The sequence below is a fragment of the Otolemur garnettii genome, unplaced genomic scaffold (assembly GCF_000181295.1).
Source record: "Otolemur garnettii isolate 467f Iridium unplaced genomic scaffold, OtoGar3 scaffold00096, whole genome shotgun sequence".
Classification (NCBI taxonomy): Eukaryota; Metazoa; Chordata; class Mammalia; order Primates; family Galagidae; genus Otolemur; species Otolemur garnettii.
The window spans coordinates 727,015-739,449 of NW_003852491.1; the positions used below are offsets into that span (position 1 = coordinate 727,015).

The 12,435-nt window shown below is 39.5% G+C and overlaps 2 protein-coding genes across 3 annotated transcripts in view; one reads left to right on the top strand and one right to left on the bottom strand.

The window, feature by feature from the left end:
* IGSF6 (immunoglobulin superfamily member 6) overlaps positions 1-8,797 on the bottom strand; it is a 9,566-nt gene extending 769 nt beyond the window's left edge. Inside the window, exons 1-5 of the mRNA XM_023516728.1 lie at positions 8,658-8,797; positions 5,014-5,373; positions 2,538-2,644; positions 1,817-1,870; positions 1,384-1,464 (exon numbers count right to left, since the gene is read on the bottom strand). Of these exons, the coding sequence (XP_023372496.1) occupies positions 1,384-1,464; positions 1,817-1,870; positions 2,538-2,644; positions 5,014-5,373; positions 8,658-8,724 (669 nt within the window). The 5' untranslated portion in view covers positions 8,725-8,797. The remainder of the gene's footprint in view (positions 1-1,383; positions 1,465-1,816; positions 1,871-2,537; positions 2,645-5,013; positions 5,374-8,657) is intronic.
* METTL9 (methyltransferase like 9) overlaps positions 1-11,463 on the top strand; it is a 43,200-nt gene extending 31,737 nt beyond the window's left edge. The window contains exon 5 of one of the 2 annotated variants that reach the window (XM_012808932.2): positions 10,726-11,463. In XM_012808932.2, the coding sequence (XP_012664386.1) occupies positions 10,726-10,931 (206 nt within the window). In that variant the 3' untranslated portion in view covers positions 10,932-11,463. The remainder of the gene's footprint in view (positions 1-10,725) is intronic. The other variant, XM_003795720.3, reaches the window with a different exon arrangement.
* The last annotated feature ends 972 nt before the right edge of the window (positions 11,464-12,435 follow it).

Below are 12,435 nucleotides of genomic sequence, written 5' to 3' on the forward strand. Positions count from 1 at the left end.
GGGTCCGGGCTGGGGATTCGAACCTGCCACCTTAGGTGTACGTGGCTGGCGCCTTAGCCGGTTGAGCTATAGGCGCCGAGCCTCGTACAGTAGTCTTAAAGGTCAGGTTACTGTCTTCCTTATGTATTTAGAATAGGATGTGGGAACTGACATATAATTTTCTTGTTCAGATGCTATTGTCAAAATCCTGGCTGTGAACTCTCCGAAATTCTTACTTTCAGCTCTGCCTTCAGCTCACTTACTTTCGCCTCTTTGTTGAAAAAAAATCCCAGCCTCGATAAGAATAAAATATGCACAGGCATTTATAATCATTCAGTGTGGCATCCTAGGTAATTAGACCATGCATCATATTTATGTGTTTGTATATACACTAAAGGATGAAATGAATATTTGGATGGTATTCTCTCCTTGGCAAAAATCCTTTTTAAAAGTTAGATTAAAAAAGGTATCTTATTTGCTGGGCATTGTGGCGGGTGCCTGTAGTCCCAGCTACTTGGGAGGCTGAGGCAAGAGAATCGCTTAAGCTGAAGAATTTGAATTTGAAGTTGCAGTGAGCAGTGACGCCACGGCACTCCACCGAGGGCGACATAGTAAGACTCTGTCTCAAAAAAAAAAAAAAAAGGTGTGTGTGTATATGTACACACACACATACACATATATATGTATGTCCCATATCAGTTTCCTGTTGCATTTGCCATTTGGCTGCTATTTAAGAGGAAAATATCTTTACTAATATATAAATTCACATTGTTTTGTTTTATGTTTTAAATCTGAGCTATCTGATCATGCATCATGGAAATGAAGTACTTGTCCTACTAGTTCTATAGCAGCATCTTATTTAAAAACCCTGTTTCAATAATACTTTAAAGAAACAATGTTATAAATAATGCAATAATGTCACTCTAACTCCAATGACTGAAGAAATACTCATTTTTTATCTTATTAGCTTCATCTTTTCTAAAGTGAATTTATTTTTGCTTTATCAGTAACAACTAATTTTTCTTCATAATTTGAAGAAAATATTGATCCACAAATGTTTGCAATGTCTACTTAGTGCCTATTACTGCATGTGAGATTCTGTATATCTTAACCCATTTTAAAAAAGCATCCTTGTCTGTTTTGAGAACATTGACTATGTCCACTGTGTTTCTGAAAGTTTCCGTGTCACTAAGATACCAGGCTGGGGCAATTTAATACTGTATCAGAGGTTCTTTGTTACATATTTATCAAAACAGGTTCTGTATAAAAATTTATTTTATGTAAAAGTCCTCTTTTAGACTATAAAAGAAAACATCGTTATTGATAGCTCGTTGGCAGCTTAGTTCCTTTCAGACATGCTTTATATCTGTATTTGGTTTTTAAAATACAGTATTTTACACTTACAAGTTGTGGGCTTGTTTCCACGTATCTCTTATGGTATAGTTCTTGAGCAATTTCCTGAAAAATACGCCGAGCACTCTTCTTCTGTAAATACGAATGAGAAGAAAATGTTTTTCTTTGAGGACTATTAGCAATGATTGTTGCATCAGAGCTTTTTCTTTCTTAGAAACTACTCCCCTTCACCTATACCTACAGTTAACTGTTTTGTATTTTGAGTACATTAAATTGAATGTGTGGTTGCAAACTGTCAAATTTAAATCACAGTTTACCACTTGAGATTATATTATCTTTGAGTTTTTCAATAATAGGAAAGAAACATTAGCTTTTATGGCTGAAAGTTAACCATGGTATTCTCTATTTCTTAAAATGTTTTAGATTTCAAATAGTTACAGCCAGGCACAATTTAAAAAAATATTTTGCAAGTGTTAGTCTGTACCTTTTGGGAATCTTCTTTTGTTTCTTTGTTTCTTAGAGTATTAGATTTTGACTGCTGAGAAGGAAAGAAAGGTATATAAAACATCTTATGCATTCGCAATTGTGTCAGATAATTTCATACCATATTAAGATTAACTTAATATTTATACACAATAAGAGATCATTTTTATCATTTCTTAGGTGCTTTTATTCCATTAAGAAACTAATTGAACGACTCAGTTGATTGCAGGATTTATAGTATTCGTACCATTTACATGTACATACCCTGTCTTATAACATATGCTCAGCCAAAGGATGCTCTTTGTCCATAACTTTAGGCCTTCTTGCGTATTTTAAGGCAGCTTCTAGTCTCTTTATTATAACTCCTTTTTGTTCTTAAAGACTATTCTTAGGGCTTCATATATAACAATAATGTTCACTCCACCCCCTCGCCTCTCACTCCAGCAGCAGAAAGATAGGTCCTTCTTTAAAGCCCATGTATTACTAGGCTTTAAAGAGAAAACCCCATAAATTGTGTACTCTGGTTAATCATTTCAGTGATGAGAATTTATGCCTTCTTTTATAGCCCTATCCTGCAGGTGATGTTCCCTGCAGATGCAAAGGAAGATGTTAATTAGATGAGCTATTTCTGAGGCTCATAACTTGTGGAGAGACAGAAACTATTTTCCTTATGGTAACATTGAAGGTTATGGGAACATTCAGTGCAAGAAAATGTGACTTACTTTGTAGAAGAGTATGAAGATGACACATACACCAATAATGTAGATAGAGAGCAGTGACAGGAGAGCTATCAGGAAACTCTGTACTTCTTTACTGAGAAGCTTAATTTCTTAATTACAAAAACAAAAAGAAACAGTCACCACTGAAGCACATTCTTGCATGTACACATATAAAATAGAACCAAAGCTGCATGCTAGAGGTGAAACGTGAACTTACTCTGCTTGCCAATTATATAAAGATTTGTTCAGAGTTTCTTCATTCAAAAGACACTTAGGTATTTGATAGTTAAAATTAGCTCATCACTTCTTTTAATACATTATACCAAAAATGTTACTCATTTTTTAAAATAATGCTGAGAGTCACTTTTTATGTAAAGCATTACTTGGAGTTAGATGAACATTTCAAGACAGTTTGTTCAAGGCCATTTATTGGTAGAATGGTGACCAAGTGCCATCAAGGGTCTCCTTATGCAGTCAAGACATTTCCATATGTGTTGGTTAATGCTGACATTGATAGCCTTGGAATTGGTTAGCGTGCATAGCCGTGTAGTGCAGTCTGTAAGTGAACCTGAGAAGGCCATAGCTGAGAGTCATAGTGCTCAGCACTTGCTTAAAAGATAGGCATTGTTACTGTTACATGTACTTGTCCTTCTCTATAATAAAGTTCTGGAAGTAAAATTATTAAATTCACTTTTACATTTGGAATTTCTCTCTCCTAATAGAAAGTATCCTGTGCTCTAGGTAGAAATTAAGTAACATTCTATATCTTCAAGTACCTGATTATTTGAAGTACAAAATACAATTATGTTTGTAATTATTACCCAAATAACCTATACTTTCCAACTAAATATCCCACAGATGTTTATCCTATGAACTCAATGTGTACAACATACATTTTTATTTGTGAAACTAATGAATTAACTACATCTATCCAACTCTGAAAGAAAAAGTTTCAGTTCTAAATTAGGAGCTCTATAGAAAAGTCAGGAGGTTTCGTTTTCTGTCTTCACACGGCCTCATTTCTGTTCATAAAAGGCTTGTGATTGTAAAGATCTTCCTCTCTCTATAAGTCATTTGTCCTTTTGATTAACTTTTTTTTTGAGACAGAGCCTCCAGCTGTTGCCCTGGGTAGAGTGCCATGGCATCACAGCTCACAGCAACCTCCAACTCCTGGGCTCAAGCGATTCTCCTGCCTCTGCCTCCCAAGTAGCTGGTGCCTGCCACAACGCCGACCTATTTTTTGGTTGCAGCTGTCATTGTTGTTTGGTGCGCCTGGGCTGGATTCGAACCTGCCAGCTCAGGTGTACGTGGCTGGCGCCTTAGCTGCTTGAGCCGCAGATGTTGAGCCAGATTAACATTTTTTTATAGAAGGCTAATGTGGTGAGAGAGGTGGGAACCTGCGGCCTCAAGGTCACATGTGGCCCTCCAGATCCCCAAGTATGGCCTGTTGAATGAATCCACACTTCATAAAACAAATCTTTTTATTAAAAGGATTTGCTCTGTAAAATTTAGATTCTGTCATAAGGTTGCATTCAAGGATCCAGAGGGCCACACATGGCTCCAAGGCTGCAGGTTCCCCACTCCCTGAGAATAAACTAAAGTTAAATGGCATTCGAATAGCCGAAGCCCATTAGGATACCCCTGGTATATACTACTGGACAATTTCAGACCCTCAGAGTCATATTATAAAAACTGAAGGGCTAGTGATTTTCAACTTGTTTTAATGATCTTAGTGCTCTTGGTTTTTAAGGAAAGAGATCCAAAAAAGGAGTTACTGCTCTTCTCTTTCTTCATTCAGAATTATGTGAAACTTTTTCTCTGAAATTTCTTAATCTCTGATTACTCAAGGGAATGACTTGGTGACATTAAGGATAGGATTCAGCTAGGTTTGATGTCTTCACTTGGGTGAGGAATTGTCATGGGGTTTAGCAAATCTCAGAATGTGAGAGCCATCACTTCCAGTTCTTTGATGTCCAGGCAGAATGAGAAGGTTCAGGATCCTCCAGTGGCTTCTCTGCAAATTTGTGCTAATTCTCCATAAGGCATATTTTCTGTGGTCCCAAACATTGTCATCATTTATGTTTCTCTAGAGCCTTGTTCTAGGTGGTACATACGAGATCAGTTTCTGAGAAAGCTGATTGTTGTGCATCACAAATTTCCCTTGGTATGGTACACCAAATCATTGTAATGTACAGAAGGATGAATGTGTCGGCCCTCACAAGTAAAGTCTGGATGAGAGAGAGAGAGAATATAGAACCTGCACACCACTGACTCTGTGGATATTGAGAAGTGAGGTTGGAGGAGTTCTTTTAATCCAAATCTCATGACAACTTGTGCTCAGATCATGCCCTCCCTAACTGGGGTATGAAGTTAGCAAACTTATCTCATGATTTCTGCATGTAAGTAAGTGCCATAATAATGATTTTAAAGGTCTGAGCAAAATGCAATGATGCACTGAAATAAAGCTGAACGGACTGACCTCTTACTACCAGCGTGGTCCCTCCTCCGGTTTGCTTAGCTCTCGGTCCTGGTGCATTAGCAAACGCTATTCCACAGATGTAAATTGCACTGTCATTTGCAGTCACTCTGTTTACAGTGAGGGACACTTGGTTTTCTGCCAAGGTTTCCCTTACTGTGAATTTGTCGGCTTCACTTCTGCATCCACTCAAGCACAGGTTCTCGGGCTGGCGAGCTCCGTAGCGAAACCACAAGCTTGTTGGAAGTGCTGAAGGGCATCCAGTAGCAGAGAAGGTGCACTCTATGGTGACAGCCTTTTGAGTGTAGTCCACTTCTAGGTAATGTGGTTGTGTGATAGAGACAGTACAGGCACCCACAGCACCTGCGGGAGGAAGCAGATGGTGGTTGAGTGGAGTTGGCTTCTCATTTCACTTTGCCTGTGCTTGTGTTTTACTGAAGTTTTTGGGCTAGGAAACCCAAATCACATAAGACTACATAAATGGATGCCAGTGGTCCTCACTTGTCCTAACTCCTTGTGTTTCAGGCATTCTGGCATTTACCTGCTGGTTTGTGTGATGTCTGGTTACCTGAGGACAGTCCCAGAGAGGTTCCAGTGAAATCAGTGTCATAAGCAGAGGTATCTGGCATCAGGAGTTTGGGGTCCAGGTGTACATCGTTGCTACTTACAAGCTTTCCTTTGATCTGTACAGATCACATGATCTCCCAGCCCTCTTCATCTATACCCCTCGCCTCACGGGATTGTTTTCAGTGTGGTGACCTGTATCAAAGTTTCTCATACACATGTTGCAGCCACTGATTGAGCACATGAGCAGTAGTGATGTTTTGGCTTTGTGGAGGTTGGGATTGCTAGGAATTGATGGCAGTTCACAATTGCTTCTTTGTGAGCCTGCTGTCCCTTTGGGAAACATGATAAAAGGCAAGATGTACACCTGTGGAAATTCAGCACTGGCTTACCCTACAATGTCTTTGATTGCCAGGCAGAGGCCAAATAAGCTAGCCATGCTATGGCTAGGCAGATTTCATTTCTTCCTGGCACGTGTACACTGCTGTGTGGGTCCTTGTAGCATTTCTCTTATTTGATTACCAATATTGTGGTAAAGAATGTAGACTTGAGTTTAGATCTTGTCTTAATCTCAAGCCATCTTTCAGATGAAGTTTTAAAAAGGGAGGCTAAGGAGCTGGGCACAATGGCATATGCCCATTGAGAGGCTAAGGTGGGAGGATTACTTGAGGTCAGCCTGGGTAATACAGCAAGACCCCCGTATCTATAAAAGAAATACTTAAAAAAAAAAAAAGGCTCAGCGCCTGTGGCTCAAGTGGCTAAGGCGCCAGCCACATACAACTAAGGTGGTGGGTTCGAATCCAGCTCAGGCCGCCAAACAATGACGGCTGCAACCAAAAAAAAAAAATAGCCAGGCGTTGTGGTGGGTGCCTGTGGTCCCAGCTATTTGGGAGGCTGAGGCAGGAGACTCGCTTGAGCCCAGGAGTTGGAGGTTGCTGTGAGCTGTGGTGCCACGGCACTCTGCCCAGGGGGATAGCTTGAGGCTCTGTCTTAAAAAAAAAAAGAGAGGGAAGCTGACTTTTGACACTTTCTTTTAAGAACTAGCAGCATAGGATAAAATAAATATTTGCAACTTGGGAGTTTCATATCTGTACTTATTTCCAACTTCCATGAAATTAGTGTATGTGTGAGAGAAAACCAGTTATAGTAGTTTCCTGAGGAAGCAGGGACCTGTGAGGAAACTGCTGGCTCCCCCCTGCCCCAATTAAGCAATCTATTAGCCAAAAAGAGAAGTTTGGATAATGTGTTACACTACAGCTGTTCCTGTGGCGCTTGTGGCTCACTGGGTAGGGTGCTGGCCCCATATGCCGAGGGCGGCAGATTCCATCCTGGCCCTGGCCAAACCACAACAAAAAATAGCTGGGCGTTATGGCAGGTGCCTGTAGTCTCCGCTGCTCGGGAAGCTGAGGCAGGAGAATCGCCTAAGCCCAGGAGTTGGAGGTTGCTATGAGCTGTGACACCATGGCACTTTGCTGAGGGCTATAAAGTGAGACTCTGTCTGAAAAAAAAAGAATTCTTACATATCTTTTTTAAAGGGTTGGAGTGTTGCTTTGTTGCCCAGTCTGGTCTTGAACTCCAAGGTGTTTTTGTTTTTTTAAGTATAATATCCACTGAAAAGTTTGAAAGTTTATCTCAGTAGAAGGAATAAAATATTCTTTTTACTATTTTTTTTTTTTTTGCAGTTTTTGGCCAGGGCTGGGTTTGAACCCACCACCTCTGGCATATGGGGCCAGTGCCCTACTCCTTAGAGCCTCAGGCGCTGCGCCTCTTTTTACTATTTTTAAAAACCACATTAGAGAATTAATAGATAACTAATGTTTGACACTTAAAGCTTTTTATTATAGAAAAATCTTAACATATGTAGAAGCAGGGCCCTAGCACAGTGAACCTCCTGCTGTCGTGGTTTCAGCCAAATCTTGTCAAATCTTGTTTCCTCTCTCTCCCCGTCTCCTCCCTCCCTCTCATATTACATTAGAGCATATCCTTGCCATTGTATCTGCGTGTCTCTCAGAATATATTTTTAAAAGATGAGGATTCTGGCTCGGCGCCTATAGCTCAACTGGCTAAGGCGCCAGCCACGTACACCTAAGGTGGCGGATTCAAATCCCCAGCCCGGACCCGCCAAACAACAATGACGGCTGCAACCAAAAAAAAACTGGGCGTTGTGGCGGGCACCTGTGGTCCCAGCCTCTTGGGAGGCGGAGGCAAGAGACTCGCTTGAGCCCAGGAGTTGGAGGTTGCTGTGAGCTGTAATGCCACGGCACTCTAGCCAGGGGGATAGCTTGAGGCTCTGTCTCAAAAAATAAAATAAAATAAAAAAAAAAAAGATGAGGATTCTTCTTTAACATGAATTAAATATTTTGTAAAACTAACATATACTTATTAGAAAAAAATAGAATATTACTGAAAGTGGAAGCAAGAAGAAAGCCGTAATTCTTTCATCCAGAATAACTACTGTGAACAGTTTGTGTGCTTCTTGATAGATGAGAAAAAATTACTTTCAGAAGCTTTCTACTCTCTTTCCTGCTCTGTAATCCAGGCCTGAGATTATTAGAACTATGATGTAGGAGACACTTTCTCTTTCATAGAGACAAAAATGAGTATAGGCAGAATTTGTAAAATATAGTATAGTAGGATTATTCTCTCTAGAAGGAGTCATGTTAGCTTTTTTTTTTTAATGACAGTTTTTTTTTTATTATGGAAAGTTAGCTTTTCAGAAACACTGTTCCTGGAAAATACTCAACAAATACTGCTTATTGCTCACTCTGTGCAGAGCAACTTTGCCTGTATGGCAATGATATGTTTGGTGACTAGCCTACGTGGTTTTTAGAACCCTTTGTTTGACGAGGTGCTCTCTAAAGCAGCATAATAACAAAAGGAATTTTCAAGGTTAATAAGAAACTTGCCAGCTGTTCTCCTATCCCCTGTTTCTCTGGGGAAAAAGGAAACTTAGCACCTTAAACAATTTTTATAATGTTACACATTTAAAAATTATTGTATAAAAGTTTAAAATACAAATGCATTAGATGAAAAGTAGCAGTTGATTTAAATAAAATGGGGGAGGAGAAAGAAAAGAACCTTACCGACATAAAGCAGGATCAGACTGAGGCGCAGGCGGAGAGCGAAGTTGCCTCCTTTCACAGTCCTCATTTCTGTCCGTGTGTTGAGAGGGCTTGGGGTCTGGATTTTAAAGGAGAGTTGGCTTTCTTTTTTTCTTCCTCCTTTCTCTTTTCGGAAAGGAAGAACTGAAGAGAGGAACCTCTTATTAAGGAACCATAATCAGGAACTTCTTTGAAATTGTGTAAAAATGGCTTGGAACACAGTTTAACCATTTCACATTGAGATTTTAACCTGGAGCATATTTCTAAATGTGCATTTTTCCCCTCCTGGATTTTACAAATCCTCACAGGTGTTAAGGTATTTTTGGGCAAGATTTTGATTTGGATATAACATAGTCCCAGGAAGGGGTATTGTTTGATAGAAAATTAGTACTTCAGCTTTCCAGAGGAGTGTGGTGCTGCTGGTCTCGGGTCGCCCCTGCTGTGTGCCCAGGCCAGCAACTACTGGGAAGGGAGAAGCAGCAGCAGAAGGAAGTGCCTTTGTGTAGAGCAAGAGAAAAATTAGTGAACAGCACATCCTAGTATAATAAAGAAATCCATTGTCTGTCATTAGCCAGTTGTGCTTAGTTTTGAATTCAAAGACACTTTCCTAATGCACTGTAAAACAGACAGTGGGCCCTCTGTCCTCCAGGTCCCCTTCCCTTGTTCCTGGAGGTATTTTCAGTTAGCGTCATTTTTGTAAGCAGCAGGAACAGACTGAAGCTAACTTTAGCAAAAGGAAATTCATTGAAAGGATTTGGGGGGTTGCTTCCAGAATCACTGCGAGGACTGAGGAATCGTGGGATCCATAGTCAGGAAAAATGCCCCAAATCATGCTATAAAATGGGTCTGGAGAGCACGCTGCTTCTGCTGGTCCGTAAAGTCTGCTGGCAGTTCCACTCAGCTGTTGCCCCAGCTGCTGCTTCTCAACTGCCACTGCTCCACTCCCCAGAGAATGAGCCTCGAGCCTCCTGTCCCCACTGTTTTGGGTCATTAGTTCTTCTTTCGAGATCTTAGGCAAGTGAGTCTGAGCTTAGATCATGTGCCAGTGCCTCAGCTTCAGGAACTTTCCCAGACGCAGGAAGAAGGTTCAGTGCTGGACCAGCAAAAAGAATGAAAAATCTCTCCCATTGTGTTCCTACTGCTGGGACCTGCTGATTATGTATTTTCTCTTTGACAGAAAGTTATTCTCAATCTGAATTTAGTAATGTTTTTAAAGATATATATAGTTTTTGCATCACCACTGCACCTAAAAGCACTCCCAAGTTTTAATGTACTATTATTTTTGTGTTTGTGACTATGGTCAGTGCTTGGTTTGTATGTAAATTTGAAGACCTTACTTATCCTCCCACTCCCAGGTGTCAGATGCTCATAGTGACCAGTAGAGACTTTAATTGTCAGTCCAAGAAAACTGAGTTGACCAATCTATTCTGGTGTTCTGCCTTTCTCTGGTCCTAGAGTTTAGTTTTTTGAAATTGTTCTGAAAAGGTAAGTATGAAAAATACATTGATGGTCTGTTTTTATAAATTAAAAGCTTCATGAGCCAATTTTTACTTTCAACCTAATCAATCTAGATTAGTGTACTACACAAGTGGTATTTTCTTGTGTTTGTCCAAGACACTTTTTTTCAGATACTGTGTGTTACTGTCCGCTCTGGTTTTCTATTATTTAATAACCAGTTTTCTGAACCCATTAATCATTGCAGCCCCCAGTTGGTATAATGGAGAATATTTTCTAAAAACATCAGGGAAGATAACTGTATGGGGTTTGGATCCAGACAAACCTTGGTTTCTATTTCTGCTCTGACACTCATTCCTTGCAAGTTTGGGCAAATTCGGGCAAGTTCTTCAGCCTTTCTGAGCCTTTCTGAGTACTCTAATCTCTGTGCCCACCTACTTGAAGAGGTACACAGAACGTATAGAGGAGATGATTCTTCACGTGGGTCTGGAACTTACTGTGTCAAATACTTTCTGGCAAATATTGTTCCTTTCCTTTCCCTCTTTAAGTAACTTGTTTGTTCAAGAATTTAACTTAATGTTTTTATTTGTTTTAGTAGGTGGCAAGTGGGAGAAACCATCAGAAATTTTGGAAATCAAAGGACAGAACTGGGAAGAACAAGTGAATAGTCTGCCTGAAGTTTTCAGAAAAGCTGGTTTTGTCATCGAAGCTTTCACCAGACTGCCGTACCTGTGTGAAGGCGACATGTATAATGACTACTATGTTCTGGATGACGCTGTCTTTGTTCTCAAACCAGTATAAACATTGGAGGTCGAAGTCTTCAGAGTTCGTACCCTCCAGGATGCACCTTCCAGAAGAGGGTCTGTGTTAACAATTATGTGAAGGGAGGGCCTTTGGGGACTGTCATTCTAAATATCATGTAGGAATTTTAAAAGCCAAAATACTAATTATTTCTTTGTAGTGTCTAAAAGGAATGTTTTTAAAAAACAAAACCCAACTCTTTGTGGATTTTTACCAACTCTTTACTCAGAGTCACACTCCAATGCAGGTCACACTCCAATTATGATGGAAGATATTTTTTATACTTAATTGCAGTAGGGACTCATTCCCAGAAAAAGCAATAGTCATGACTTCATGGAACCAGTAAATGGATTGTTTTTACTAAAATGGAGACTGGCAATAAAGCTGTCCATTCAGTTGCAAATACTGATTATAAGGTATAGCCACTGATACTCTTTCATGTTTAAAAATTCTTTCTGTTATTATGCAAGAAAATGTTTTTAATCATGCTAATAAAATTTTTTGGAGATGACTTTGGCATCATGTTTGAGTTAATGTAAGGCTCCCCTAGCCTTTTTGATTGCTTTGACTTCAGGAGTACCCAAATAGTAGCATTATGTGAAAGATTCACATAACTGGAATATATGATAAGGAAGACTTCAGACTGGGGGGAAGGGGAGATCATTGCAAATTGCAGTGAATGCTGAGACAGTCTAGACATCCCTAAAAAGAGCAGCTTCATTTCGATGTACTTCAGCAACCTCCCCACTTCCCAATTAATGTCGCTTTGAAAATGCAGAACAGCAGCTGACTTTGTGATAGCTTACATCCTGCACTCTGAACTTTTTCTGGACAATCTCAGGTTCTCAGAATTGAAACATTCAGTTGTGTCTTATGACAAAATGCAACCTAAAAATGTTTTAATTCAACTTTTTACTCTACACTTGTATACCTCTTTCTTAGAACTTCACTGTTCCTGAAATCCTTAACTGAGTTTGTTTGCCAAGAATATGGTTTGATGAAGATCACTTCGAACTCATACATTCTAGAATCTGTACATGCCTCCAGTCATAAACCCTGAAATGTTGCAATAGAGAAATTCATTAGCAAGATCAATAATCATGGTGGATATTCCATGGAGCAGAGCACTTAACCCAGAATCTAAAGTCTTAGTAATGACAGAGATGCCAATATGAGATTGTGGTTATTAACAATATGTTATTCTTACAACTTTATTTCTTTTCTTATCCAGGTGTTTCATTAAGTATTCTCATTTATATGCTCATAGAATTCATCAAATCAACACATTAACTGCAGTACCTGGGTATAAAAGAGAATTAAAGCCTTGAGAAGAATTACTTTCTTATTCATTAAGAACAACGTTCCCACATCCTCACACCAATATCTTCCACTGTTATTGTCTAGTCATAATAAGAGTTGGGTTATGTGATTTATGCAAAATTGTTATTGGTGTGTTCTAATGATTTTTTTCAGGAATTCAAATACTTAGCACCCTAGATCATAA